Here is a 15,316-nt window from a genome sequence, read left to right as displayed (position 1 = left end):
CCCTTCTCGAACCAAGCGTTGTAACTCACTATTTTGGGTTCGATCTCCCTGTGCCACAGGTGTAGCCAGGGTGGGCTATGCTCTATATCCCAAGCCAGGCCTTCTTTCCAGACTTAGTCCACGCGCCCCATTGTAATCACCCGAAATATAAACCCGCAGGCGAGTCCCCCCTAGCAGTTTCAAGCCTCTCGCCTCCCCACTGGGAATCAAGCCGAGCCAGAAGAGCAGCGGCACAGCTTCAGGCGCTGCTGCTTTCCCTCCAGGTCAAGCTGGCGAGCAAGGAGCTGTTTCTCCTGGGGTCATCTGGGACCAGTGCATCCCACCTAGGGTCAGCTGGACAGCAGCTGTGGGGATCCCTCTGTGTCCCCAGCCGAGGTTTTCTCTTCTCCAGCGACAGCGACAGGGACAGTGTCTTGAGCAGTTTCAGCTGCTCTTTCCCCCTAGACTCACCACAGCTCCCCACAAAGGGGGCTCCCTCCTGTCCTTCTGTGTCTCCAGTCCCGGACAGTTTTTATCTTCCCCAGTTCACACTCACGCTATAAAGTTTTCTCAGTGGACTCTGTCTCCTTTTCCTCCCAAACTCCTAGATTCTGTAAGGGTTCCTATGGCCTCAGGCCTTCTCTGTTTGAGAGGTGGGGGCTAGTGAAATGTACAGAGCTCCCTATTCCGCCATCTTCTTCCCTCCTCTATATCCTCACTTTTAACAATATATAAATATGTGAATGCATGCAGCCAAAGGAACAGTCTAAAGAAAACTGGTGGATTAATAGGCAGAGGCCTATTTGTAACAGTTTTAAAAACAATGTGTGTCTTAACACTGTTAAGTGAAATCCATGCTCTCTGGAAGAAATTTAGCTTCTCAAATTTGAATCACAATTAGAAAGTATATCTTCTTTTTCAACTTTCCAAGGATTAATTGTAGAACTGATAGCTTCAGTGTTTATCAGGGAACTTAGAACCTGTGTGTGTACATTTCTGTAGTCTAACATGCCTGATCTTTTATCCCTGTTCTGTAGACCTACCAAGGACCTTGTGTTATAGTGACTGTCCTATCAGTCAAAGAGGAAATTCTTACATAACATATTTAAACTTTAAATATATGACTAAAAAAGAATACCAAGTGTGAATTTTTAAATTATTTTATTAAGAAAAAATTTTCAATATTCGACTGAATTTGATCTTTAACCACAACTCTAAAAAGGGGATTATTTTGATATTATGAATAATACAGGGTCTTAGAATTGATATTCATATTTTGCCTAAGAAAATTTTATTATACAACCTGTAATGTATTTTTAAGATAGAATTTGGCCTGCTTCTCAATATGCATTAAGTAAAATAAATAAATTAAGCATACTATCCTATGAAGAAATCTGTTTTTATATATAAATATGTTTGTAGTTAGAATACTGGCCTAAAAGTAGCCAGAACTAACCACTTGTTAAATGGTATTTATATAGCATTACAAAATCTAATGATCTCCAGTAGTGTTTTCTCCGATATCCCAAGTGTAGATGTTGATGATGGCCTGAGTGGAACACTGAGGCCTTCATTTCATTTTCAGCCTTCATTTCATTGTCCTTCCACTCTTTACTGTGGCATTTTGTAATATTGGGCTAATTTTTTCCTTTACGGTCCACCCAAGTTTTCACAAATTACAAGGGAGAACGTTAAGTTGCTTTTTCATTTTCTATCACAATTGTGTAAGGCATTTTTCCTGTGATGAGTTCCTTTTTCTAAAGTTTAGTGATATCGTAGCCTCTTTGCTTAAAAAGCCTAATGAAAAGCATTTTAAAAATAAATGATGTTGTTTGTATAAGTTGGGTATTCATTTTTAATAGAGTCACGGAGTAAATTCTCCAATATTTATTTTACTAATACTTTGAGTTCCATAAGTGTCCAGTTTGGATCTAACGACATGTTTATTAGGACTTGATTTTGACATAGAATGATGTTTGATTCTGTATTTTAATTTTTTTTAAAGGACATTACATGTTGGCTGAGAGTGATCTTTAATTCTTATATTTTCAGTGCTATTTCAGCTGTGGATAGCTCCAGAAAAATAGCTGTTCTTTAAAATATGGGTTTATTTCCTGCTTTAGGTTTTGAAGAAAATGAGCAGATTCTACAGCCTTCCATGGAGGGGTAGTTTCTCCCTCAAGATATTTAACAGATCTCCACGTCAAAGCTTTATTCCATCTTCATTGTATTCTGTAATCATTTGTGTGTAGCTGTGGTTTCAGGGACCCTTTTTTTCTACTCCTTCCCATTTCCATGATATAAGACTAGATTTTTTTTCCCTTCCAAAACTAGATTAAGATAAAGCTGATTAAGCTTAGTATACATTCACAAATATTATCAGTGGTTTGTGAAAATATACTCATTGATATATATGCTGTTATGAGGTCTGGGAGGTGAGAGTGGTTACTAGAGATCTAGAATAAACGAGCATTTTCCTGTATAGTACAAGCTTCTCTTAAAAAAGTCATTGTAGCCCAGAATTCATAGGCTTCATTACTATGCAAAGATTCCAGGCTTTGCTAAGGTAGCCAGAGCTACTACCTTAATGACTGAGTTAATGACTTTGAGTTAAGCAGCACTTGGGAAATTAGGCTGCTTTCTCATATATAAAAAAGTAATAAGATCAGGGCCAAAGGAAAGCTTACCTGAAATGGTAGACATGATCAGGAATATATCTGGGCTAAAAGAATCTGTGAGTTTTAATAAAATAGGCACTTCATTCCTATATTTCTGCCAAATGGTAGTTTCAGTCAAAATCTCAAAACAATGGAACATGTGAAAAGGAAGAAAGGATCTAAACTTTTTATAAGGATAGTGGCTGGACACATTTTAAAGTATATCTCATTTTTGGCATCTGTAGAAATCTGTGTTTATATAAATAACATAGCTTATTCATGTAGTCATTTCAGTTTGGAAATTATTAGCTAAGAAAGCTACTAAGTGGTCTTGTATATATATGCTGCTTCTTTCTTTTTATTTAATTTTCTTATGTCTTTATTTTATCTTGAGAGACAGACAGAGAACAAGTGGGGGAGGGGCAGAGAGAGAGAGAGAGAGGAAACACAGAATCCGAAGCAGGCTCCAGGCTCTGAGCTAGCTGTCAGCACAGAACCTGACGTGGGGCTCGAACCCATGGACTGTGAGATCATGATCTGAGCCGAAGTCGGACGCTCAACCAACTGAGCCACCCAGGTTGCCCCTATGCTGCTTATATCTTTAGAAGAGAGAATAGATGTCCATCTTTCTGCTAAACTATTTTAATAACAGATGACAGAATAATGCCGATTTTACCAAGTACATAGTATAAACAAAAAAACATTTTTTGGTTAAGAAGTATCTTTTAATTGAGGGAAAGTGTCCTATTTTTATTTTAACTTTTTATTAAAAATTTTTAAATGTTTATTATTTTTGAGATAGATAGCAAGTCAAGAGGGGCAGAGAGAGAGTGAGAGAGAGAATCTCAAGCAGGCTTCTCACTATCTGCACAGAGACCAACACAGGGCTGGAACCCACAGATTGTGAGATCATGACCAGACCCGAAATTAAGAGTCAGACACTCAACCTACTGAACAACCCATGTGCCCCAGAATGTGGCCTGTTTTTAAATGTTAATATATAGAGAGAGAATAGGATTACAGTATATATTGTATTTTGGGTGATTTTATGTCAATGAATGTTATGAAAGTTCTGATATTTTGTTTAACACAGAAGATAGGTTTAGGAAGTTTTGCTGCAGTTTGCTTCACTTTTTATTGAGTAACTATAAATTTGTAAATACAGCCCATTGTTTCACCTTGTTAATTAGGTAACACTTTGGCTAGTGGAGTCTTCCATTTCATTGATGGTGTTAATATTTCAGTAAATTGCTGAAAGTTTATCTTATTCTTTTTTTTTTTTTTTTACTTTTTTAGAAATCAATTTAGTTGGTTTACTCAAGAGGTTCACTGGAAAATTGATATAAATTTGTAGCTATTGTAAATGTCGATAAGTAAATGTCAAGAAAGAGTAGCAACTGTGGCATCAGATTAAATAAAATCATTAATTCGCTGAAGACAAAGCCAAATGCGTTGGTCTTCCCATTCCTCCCCCAAGGCAGTCAGCACTTTTTGCCATTTTGTTATACTTTTTGTATAAAATCTCTTAAAAATAAGAATCCTCCTACTTAGTCATCTATTAAGTGGTTATATGACTTATTGCAGGAGAGGTACAGTACGTTAAATCTGAGTAGAGAACACCTGTCATTTCCTTAGATGCTTCATTTTTTAAAAAATAGAGTAAAGCTTAACAAAGAATAAAGATTAAAAAAAACTGCTCTAGGAATTAGAAGATACCTGAGTTTTCACCTCCCTGTGTCACTGAGAAAACTGCTGAAATCTAAGACCTTAGTTTCTTTATCTGAAACAAAGAGGTAGATTAGACAGAGAGCGTCAAGAGTTTCAAACTGGCAGTCTGAGGGCCAGAGTAGATACAGCTTATGTGGACCAATTCTGTTCCATGTCGCCACTTAAGTTTCAAATATCCTGTCTGTTTCCTAGTGGTTACAGTCTCCACAGCTTCCTACCACTTAACACGATGCTCCTCACGCATTTACCTAATCTGAGGGGCCCTGGGAGACATTTGAGTTGCAACCCCTGGACCAGATGGCACTCCCAACTTTCAAAAAATTCTTCATTATTTTGTGCTGTGACAGCATCCAACAGAACACTTAGTCATCATTCAAACATGTTATTAAAGATCTGGACACTGTTCCTTAATTTTCAGGGGGAAAAATGCTTTATTTTCTTTCTTCTTTAACTTGATATAAATGGCATAGAGAGTTGGCAGATTTTTGTGTAGAATAAGAGAACATCAGAGGAATGTAGTCTTAATTCAGCTCACTAATGAGAGCAATGGATTTCCCCGTTTTACTCTATAGGAATGTATTGAGCAACTGCTATTAAGCTGCAGGTTGTCTGCTTGGAGCACATTCCCACCACAGAAGCACTAGAACGGCCATGCTGCCCTGTCTGACTGCCCTGTGCTAGGCTTCTCTCATTCTTGTGTCTCCTGATTGATACTAACGTCAGCATAGTGGCAGGATCAATAGACACCATTTTAATAGGCTTTTTTGACAGTTTAAATAGTCAACCCAAATAAATTTGCAAAACGAGTAAGCAGCCAGCATAGACAAAGCCCATTTATTTATTCTTGTAGTTAAGACATTCACTGTTCACCTGTTACACTAGTTATCCTGGGAGTATTCAGTCCTGGGCTTTATATGCTGGTGTGATCATCTAAAGATACTGGTATGAATGCTCTGCAGAGCTTTCGGAAAGGAGGTTTAAGAAGGGGTCCTCAAACTTAAGAGATAAAAAGTAAAAAGAAAAAAAATTCACATGTAAAATAATGAGCTTAAGGTAAGTCCACAATTTAGCTAGATTGCTAATTTTTTTTTAGGTTGGTTTTCAATATAGAAACAGTATATGATGTAATGTAAGCACACTGATAGTGTTACTGGTATGACTTTGAGCTAGTCAAAGTTTTTGAGACTCATTTTCAAGATACAGTACATATTTTAAAATTAGTTCCATTAGAAAGATAGTTTTTTACTCAGTGGGCAATTATTAAAAATTATAATATTTTTAAAATGCAATTTTTATGTAATGCAGAAACCCTACAGTTTTTATAGAACCATCGTATTTATGATAAGTTAGTGAGAATAATAAGATTCGGAAGTTCAGCATAACAAACTTGGCTAAATATGAATTTTGTATTGAAAACATCAGGGGGAAAGAACACCAAACCATAAGCAAAATTAACAAATTAAGAATCACATGATAGAGAATTATAGATATCCCACGGTTGAATGTTGATTTGAATATGCATTAACAGTCCCAGGTTAAGAAAAAAAAATCATCTCTTGACAAAGCTCTGCTTTTGAAGAGATGGAGAATTCAGTTGTTAAAATCTTCTGACTTTTATATATTAAAGAAGCATCTTGGTACATCTCTATTGAAGCCTGTCCAAAGCATTTGACATATTCACCAAGTCGTCTGTGGACTGGAGACTTCAGTTGTGTACCTGTCAAATCCCAAACATGTCTCAGGCTTTGGGACAAGTGCTGTCCCAGCTGACCTAGATGTGGACCAAAGCACGTTCCTTAATGTCAGACCACTGAAGAGTCTAACGGGGGGTAGATTAGACTGCAGAAATGAGCAGTGCTGCTGAGAGGCCCTCGAGTTCAAATCACTGTGAGCTGAACTACTTGAGGGACTTTTTACCCACCTCCATTTTGGTAATTGATATAAATACAAATTTAGATTTTTATAATTGCATGTGACATGGTGTCTTGATTTAGGTTTTTCAGTAAAGAAACTAAACTTAGTGTTCAGTACTACTTTTTTCAGTCCTCTGAAGGAAAAATGTTTTCCGTTTTCTTTATGTGGAAAATATTTTGATTATATTCTGTTTTAACATAAGTAAAGTGTGTATTTCTGTTTCAGAACAATACTTAAACAATGATGGAGAAGAAAAATCACCTAGGTAAATTACTTGTTTCAGCAAGAAACAGATAGTCACTTGATATTTATTTTCCTTGTTTTTTTCTTTTTTTTTTTTTTCCTTTTTTTGTTAGGGGTGAAAGCATGTCTACAGAGAAAAGCATGTGAACAGGAGGAAAAGTATGAGATTCCTGAAGGACCACAGCGAAGCAGGCTCAACAAAGAACAGCTGGTATTTTTCTTTTGATACTACTTTCATTGTTCGTATTATGACTTAATATCATCACCATCAGGAAAAACTTCTCTTGCCCTTTCAACAAGTACAGGTGACTGATTAAAATTTTATTGTGCTTATTTCAAGCACTTGATTTTGAGAGATGATCACAATGAGCAGTAAAATCCAGAAGGTGATAATTTCATACTGTTAATGGATTGTTGGCATCTTGAACATTCCCATAAATCTTTCAGAATCTGGAGGGAAGTCTCAGATGCAGAAAGTCACTTGAAAGCAGACTTATGGCTGCTGCTTGGATTTCGTTCCCATGTGTCCTTATTGCCACACACTGCAGGTTTAATAAATGCCATTCCATTATCCTATGTACATATATATACATATTAGAAATAACAAAGAAGAATTTTCATAGAAGGCAACTATGAAGACTTTTTTTTTTTTTCAATAAAACATGAAGAAATGTGTTTCATAGCCAATTGGATCCCTAGCCATGGCGTCATAACATATCTGAATATGTTATGGAACTCTGGAGGCCACACTACAGGCTGTCCTGGAGACCTGAGGTTGGTAACATATAGGGACCTGAGTAAGGATGGGCAGAACTGGATAAAGATCCACAGATGATGTTACTCATATAATTTTATTAAATGTAGCCCAGGGTCCCTGAAGCACATTTCACATACCGTAGGTATTCCTGGGGCTTTAAGTCCCACCAAATATGAATAACATTCTGTTAAAAGAAGTGTGATGAGCAATGTTTGTTTGCTGTTTAAAATAATATACACATACACGCTCACACGCGCATATGCAAAGCACACCTAAAATCTGAGGAGAGTAAAGTATCTGAGATGGTGATTTAGGAAAAAAATTGTAAATAGGAAATTATAAAGTGTAAGTCTTTTTCTTGACCCAAATAGTGTGCTTGAAATGCAGCTTATCCCAGCACTTCTTTTAAGCAGCTTCTTAACTGCTCATAACTATTTATCTTTATTTTCCTCATTCCTATGCAGTGTTTTTAAATGTTTTGATCTGCTTTTAACAAGTTTTTTCTTGTTATTTCAGTTGCCGAAGCTGTTTGATGGCTGTTACTTCTATTTTGGGGGAACCTTCAAACACCATCCAAAGGACAACCTTCTTAAGCTTGTCGCTGCAGCTGGGGGCCAGGTCCTCAGCAGAAAGCCCAAGCCAGACAGTGATGTGACTCAGACCATCAATACAGTCGCATACCATGCGAAAGCTGACTCTGATCAGCGCTTCTGCACGCAGTATATCATCTATGAGGATCTGTCTAATCATCGCCCAGAGAGGGTGCGGCAGGGCAAAGTCTGGATGGCTCCTTCCAGCTGGTTTATAGATTGTGTGATGTCCTTTGAGTTGCTCCCTCTTGACAGCTGAATATCGTACCAGATTAACATTTCAAATTGAACTTACACAGTGTGAGAACCAGCCATTGCACTGTTTTGATCATACACATTTTTACAAATAGGCAGACTCATTCATGCATATTTTTTCCTTGAATTTAAAAAAAAAAAAAAATTATGCCAGATTAGGAATTCCTTCTGTGTTTACCATTTAGATGCTGAGATTGCTTTGAAAGATTTCTCTTAAAACTGGTGTGTGTTTTGATTCATCATGTCTTTTTATTCAGATTATCAGCTATCAAAGATCAATGAGAGACTTTTAGAAATAGGATCATTACCATCTCAGCCTTTTAATGTTCTTTGATGAAAAAATCCACAATTGCTACCAGCAAAAATACTTCTCATCCTTTGGTAAACCAGGAATATTGTCAAAAATAATCGATTCTGGCTTTATTGTAATGAAAATAGAGTACCTGGTCTGAATGTACCACCACAGGAGTTAAATTCTTCTGTCTACAATTGTCATCTTACGTTGTGTTGAGGTTCTTATACTTTAGGTGGATGTCAGTTCCCACATTTTTATCCCTTTTTATCTTTTCATCAAGAAATCATGACTTAAACCAGAACATTATTCTTTTGTGGTGAAAAGATTGGGCTCATGGTACATATTTGTATTGTGTATACTTGCTTATTATTAACTATCACTTTGTAACTGAGTTTCTCTACAGTATATGTATATATATACTTGGAGCATTTTCTTTAACACGTTTTAGTATCAATATTTCTTAGAAGGTCTTAACAGACTAGCAAATTTTCAATCAAATATTAACAAATTAGGAAGCTGTCTTTCTCTGGTAGACCTTGCTACATATTGCTAAAATAATTGTTTTTGAAGGTCTTAATTTCTTTTTTTTGTAAAGTTTTTTTTTTTTTCTCCTCACTTTTAGATTGCTGTGGAGGCAGAAGTTGGGGATTACTTGATTTAGAAAAGATTTTTGGCCAGGTGATACAAAAGGCCATAACAATAAGTCTAAGGGTAGGGGTGGGAAGGACTTATTCCTAATACCAAGATAGTCAAGGCTTGAAAAAAGTGGACAGGACACCCCCTGAGAACTGGGGTGGTTACTCTGATCGAAGTGTTCTCATTTGTGAATGAATCGACAAGGTAAATGAGCTCATTTAAAAATATTCTTAAGGAAGCAGAATTCTTTAATAAGTATCCCTAGAAATTGAATAGATTACTAATATTAAAGGCATGGGAAGGGAGACACTGTGGACCCAGCCAGGTTTGGTCCCTGGTGGCTAGAGAACAGTTTAACTCCTGGATAGAGTCTGAAGTTAATAAACATATTAAAATTCATTTATTTGTAAGTTTGGAGGTCTGCTGATTATTTCAAAATAAATTTTATTGTAATTCCTTCATTGACGTGTTACTTTTCCATATCAAGAAATATATTATGTAAATGCAGTGATACACTGTGGACCCTGACCTTCAAGGATGAATTGGCTCTGAAAATGCTCTCCAACCAGTAATGTGTTTGTCCTACATTTCATCCTAATGGAGAATGATGAACACCATAGCACCAAACAAATCTGAGGGGTTAGATAATGTCTGGATTAAATAATTTAAGACTCTCTGGGATTTGGGTTGTCATTTTTGATTTATAACTGACTTTTAGTCACTTTCTATTGCCTCATCGGTCACATTCCTAGACAGGTTTGTGTCTGTTCCTCTGATTTGAATCCCTGTTTATAAAACAACTGAGAGGGTTGCTGCTCACTCTCCTTCATTCGTTTTCTTAGCTTCACCCCCCTCCTCCTTTGTTGTATTTTGTCCCCCACTATTAAGCAGTTTTTTGTGGTTTTCCTTCATTTCTTTCAATATTTATTTTGACAGTATTTGGTTGATGTTAAGCTCCTAAATCTTGTGAGTTCTGTATAGATATACTTGTAACTGTTTCCATTTTTCAATCATAGATTCAAGCTTCCTTTTTATTTACTACAAATCATTAAAGTTATTTGTGTTTCTGTATCTCTGTATCTTCTATAGAGGTAGCTCATTCTGTGCTGTTGAAGAAGGATGCTCAGCAAGACCTGCGAGGAAACCTCTCAGCTAACAAAAGCTTATCTTTTGGAACACTAACGCAGTGCAATTAATTTTAGAAAGAAATATTTCTAAGGTATATTAGGCACTTTATTACTTTAAATAAATTTGTCTGAATACAATGTAACCTTGATAGTTGGAATCCTCATTAAGAGCATCAGTTATTGCAGGATGATTTCTTCATGGTTCCATTAGAGCCAGAGGTAGGTGGCTTGTCCACAGCGTTACACATGGCTGCTTTCTAGTTCTGCCTACATTTTGTCTTTTTTTCCCCCCTTGGCAGCCACTACTTTGTCGCTACTTATCTGTTCCTATTAATACTTTACCCTAATTATTTTTTTTTTCTCTTTTGACTTGCTAAAGAATGAGAACCTGGTAGGAAGTATATTAGAATTATGAGCAAAATGGGGATAAATAATGTGTGAGGGTCCCCATCTGTGTGGCCTCCCCTGTCCATTCAGCAAACACTTGGTCTCCCTTTCATCCCATAGATGCATTTATTTTGGATACCAGGATTGCTTGGGCCTCCACACTGAGATATACACCCCTTTATTATTTACTTGGGTTTTGGACATACTAAATTAATCTACAACCCAGAAAAATCACTATTAACATTCTTGTCTTTTTTTTTTTTTAGCTCTTCCAGTGCACACACATAGAGCTCTTATAAGAATATACTTTCACTTCCATACTTTTCCCACATGATTAAATATGCTTGTATGTAATTTCCAATAGTTGTATGGTAGTCTGTCAATAGGATGGTGATAATTTAAATCCCTGCTATTGCATATTTGGGTTACATCAGTTATAGATAAGCCTATATAAACATTGTTATGGTAAACATTGGTCCTGAGGGAAGGAGGAGGCTTTCTTTACAATATCAAGCTAGGTCACCACCTGTCGTTATTATCTCTACAAAATGTAGTGCGCACCGTACACAATTAAATTAAGACCTATAGTTATGAAAAAGAAAATGAGCCTCAGTTGATTGTCATGATTTTCATGAAATGATGAGACTTTGCACATAAGCTTCAAAACATGCCAGCTTTTACAGTTTAGAAACTAACCAGATGAAGGGGGGAGAAAAGGATCTTGGGTCTTTTGATAGAGATCTCTGAGATCACCGTGCCTGTGCTAAGATGAGGAAACAGATTCAGTGAACTCTTAGAATCACTCATTGCTGCCAGGGCTCAGATTAAGCACCTGTGTTCCTTTCCTTCTTCCAAACCACCTCCCAAACTACGTTGCTTCTTTAAGTAAATCAAAGTGTTTGCTATTATAGGAGCCTGTGATCTTATACTTAAATGAGCTTATTGGACTGTTCTGTGACATCAAGAAGGGGAGATAACATCTACCCCAAATGGGCTACAGCCCCCACTTCTACATCAGCAGATATTATTAATTATTACATCTGTTTTTGAGACCAAAAAGAGTCTTAAAATCTTTCTCAGCTTGTGTTTCAGGCAGCCACAACTAATTGGTGAAGGTTTATCAGAGGAAGTATTTACCATCACTAAACTGAACCATGCCTTAAAAATTTAAGTGATCTTCCTGTGTTTGTTACTTTCCCCACAGCATGCCAGAAGTATAGGGACATATTCTAGTCAGTCTGTGGCGTGGTACAGAAACTAGCAGGTCATGTCCTCTTAGTTGGGAGGTAAAGGGGTTAAAAAAAAAAAACCCTCCAAGATAAGGAAAGAGTAGGAAGGAGAAATATATTTGAAAAAGCTTTCTAGGTGATTCTTATGCTAGCACTTAACACAGCTGCAAGTCATTGCCTGGTACCATTTATTGTTGGAAATTTTCTTGCAAAATTGTGTTTCTGATTCAGGCACCCAGTGTAATGCAAAATGGGTGTGTGTGTGTGTGTGTGTGTGTGTGTGTCCGTCCAAATGTGACCATATATTGTGTATATAATGTGTCTGATTCCCCAAGACAAGCATTTCTGAAGCTGAGGCATGTGGACTTGGATGGAGAATACAATGATTCATGTGCCTTACCATTGCTATTGCTACTGTTCCCATTGTAATGACTTCCTTTTCCTGTGAGTGCTGATGTTCTGACACCTGGTGGTAAGTTGGATTATTTTTCTGGGTGGTGGATGTAATGATTAGCAAGGGTGATACTTGATTCATTTTAAAAGGGAATTATTACAGTCTTAAAAGTAAACCAAGTCTGAAGATTTTTTTTTCTACTGACCTTTCTTTTGCAGCTATGTGACAGAAGCACAAAGGGTAGGGCAATTGACTTTCAGTAAGTATCCTCTTAGTTAAAGGACTATGCAAAGATTCACTGGCATTGTGCATAGGAGTTTTCTCTTTTTTTGAAAAAATATATATCTGGCTTTAAATTTTCAAAAGAGGTTGAAAAGGAGTCTGATACTTATTTACTCACTAATTTTTACGATTCATTGGATATTTATTGAGAAGCTACTGGAGATCAGGCTGTGTTCACTTGGAATGACTAAGATGGATAAGACACAGCTACAATCCTCAAGTGGCTTACAGTCTACAGGAGAGCCAAACAAGTAAAGAAATAAAGTGGAAAATAAAGATTGCACAGGCATTGCTCTTGGTAAGGCAGGACCCTGAGACATATGCAGGAGGAATGCCTTGGTGGTGTCCTGCACACCAGTGGGCATGTCTATGTCAGGACATACTCAATTTTATTTAATGTTTATTGATTTATGAGAGAGAGACACACACACACACACAAAAAGCGTGATCAGGGCAGGGGCAGAAAGAGATGGAGACACAGAATCTGAAGCAGGCTCCAGGCTCTGAGCTATCTATCAGCACAGAGGCCAACACAGGGCTCAAACTCACGAGCCACGAGATCACGACCTGTGTAGAAGTCGGAAACTTAACCAACTGAGCCACCCAGGCACCCAGGACATACTTCTAGAAGTCTACCACTCCCGCTTGACAGAAGATACAACCAGTGTTTGCTCTGGGTATAATCAAGTATTTTTTAAAAGGGTACCTAGGACCCATTCTTAGGATCAGATGACTTAATATTCGTCATTATATTCACTAAGCATTTTTTTTATTTCCCTTGAGTGATATTCTTGTCTTTTGCAGAAGAGAATGACATTTTATCAATATTTTATTAGAGGATTTTTTAAAATTATTTTTTCCTTTCATTAAGGAGACAAGTCAGAAATAGGAAATGCAGCTTGCTGAAACCATGAATAGGAAATGAGTTTTTCGCTATCTGTTTAATTTGCTAAGTTAGCAAGTTTAATCTCAAGATAATTTAAACAGTAGTTTGAAGCTATCAGATTTATTTCCTCTACCTTTTTGAAAAAAAATGCATCATTTTAATATTCATACTGGTTTTCTATAAATTCAGATGTCATTAGAAGGAAGGTTTTCTTTTTTTAAATGTAAAAAACATTTTTAAATGAATGTTGGTATTTTGAAATTTTCCATTTTATAGCAAAGTAATTTGTGTACATAGTTTAAAAAATGAAATAATGCTACAGGATTTAGACTGAAATGCATTAGTTTCCTATATGTCCTACACTCCTATACTTCTGAGTTTCTACTCAGAAGCAATCACTTTATACTCTGGTAGGAGTTTATATCAGTATTTGCCTTCTACACAAGTAAGTATGCATGTACTGCATTCTTGTGATTAATCTATTTTAGGCATCTGTGATCTCCTATTATGGTAGCTCATTCATTCATTCAATCATGCATGCATGCATTCATTCATTCGTTTTTGCGCTCCGAGATTCTTCTTTTCTTTCCAAATCTTTCCAAATAGATAACTTAAATTTCTTCTTGGGCTTTCACAATGACGGCTATGGGACATATTCCCTGATCTTCCAAGATTTTTTGTAGTGATTGCATTTCCTTTTTATAAACCTTTTTGTTTTTCTTAAATTTTTAAGTTTTTTAAAAAAATTTAAGGCTTATTTATTTTTCAGAAAGAGAGAGAGAGTGTGCAAGTAGGATAGGGCAGAGAGAGAGAGGGAAACACCAAGTCTGAAGCCTGCTCCAGGCTCTGAGCTGTTAGCACAGAGCCGGACGTGGGGCTCAAACTCCTGAACCATGAGATCATGACCTGAGCCAAAGTCAGATGCTTAATCAACTGAGCCACCCATGTGCCCCAAATTTTGTAAGTTTTTAAATCTCTGTCTAAAGGTTTGAACCTATGTCTTCATCTTCAACTACTTTCTGACATCTTTGAAAAAAGTCTCACAATTTTAATTTTTCTCTGAGACAAAAACTTATTTGGATAACAGACCAGCTTCAGTTTTTCCTGGAAACATTCCTCCTGAAGGCTTCTTCTCTCTCCAGTATGAACTGGACTGCTTGCCAGTGAAATCTATCTCAAAGCTTTTACCTTGTGACTTCCAGCTTTCCCAGATCCTGGAAAACCCCTTTACTTCTCTCCTCTATTGGTTGAGAGGTCCTTGTTCACTGCTTTACACATTAATCATGATGAAGCATATCATCCAGCAGCTTCATGAGAAAGAATACAATCTGCACATATTTTGGCTGAGAAATGTTTTCATTCTGCTATCACTCATAACTTTGGTTTGGTAAATAATTCTTCTGTGGCAATTGTTTTCCCTCAGAGTGAGGTTTTGAGAAGTGAATTAGCATCTTTTGTCTATGCCCATCTGCAAGCACTTGGTTTTGACCTTCCTTATCTATGAAGTGATTTTCCCCTACCATATGTTGTGTTGAGGGTTCCATCAGATTACTTGGTGATTTTTACCCAGAGGTAGCTGCAGGCAGTGGACCAATGTCTTTGACATTTGTACTCATTCTTCGGAAAATATTTTATATATAGTTATATATAACTATGTCTTTTACATCAAGTTGATAAAATGATGTTTTGTTTTACTTATGCTATTTGGAAATAATTGGACATACTCCTGTCTTAAACAGTATAAGCTGACCCTTTGACAAAAAAAAAAAAAAAGCGGGGAGGTGGGCTTGTTAGTCATGTGGGGCTTAGGGCAACTTACTAACAGAGCTTATAAACAGTTTCTTTTCTGAATGATGATTTTAAATGACTGAATCATTTCCTGCCCAGATAAGCCCACTGATTCTATTCATAGTATTCTATATACAAAATATCAGTACTTCATGAATAATCTTTTTAG

The 15,316-nt window shown here is 36.7% G+C and overlaps 1 protein-coding gene across 1 annotated transcript in view; it reads left to right on the top strand.

Moving 5' to 3' along the window:
• The window catches only part of BARD1 (BRCA1 associated RING domain 1), an 86,871-nt gene extending 76,595 nt beyond the window's left edge, over window positions 1-10,276 (top strand). The window contains exons 10-11 of the mRNA XM_077748661.1: window positions 6,635-6,732; window positions 7,795-10,276. Of these exons, the coding sequence (XP_077604787.1) occupies window positions 6,635-6,732; window positions 7,795-8,127 (431 nt within the window). The 3' untranslated portion in view covers window positions 8,128-10,276. The remainder of the gene's footprint in view (window positions 1-6,634; window positions 6,733-7,794) is intronic.
• Window positions 10,277-15,316: the final 5,040 nt, after the last annotated feature.

This window comes from Crocuta crocuta, unplaced genomic scaffold (genome assembly GCF_008692635.1).
Source record: "Crocuta crocuta isolate KB4526 unplaced genomic scaffold, BGI_CrCroc_1.0 scaffold229, whole genome shotgun sequence".
NCBI lineage: Eukaryota > Metazoa > Chordata > Mammalia > Carnivora > Hyaenidae > Crocuta > Crocuta crocuta.
The sequence above is the reverse complement of the archived record's forward strand: the minus strand, read 5'-3'. Positions and strand labels throughout refer to the sequence as shown.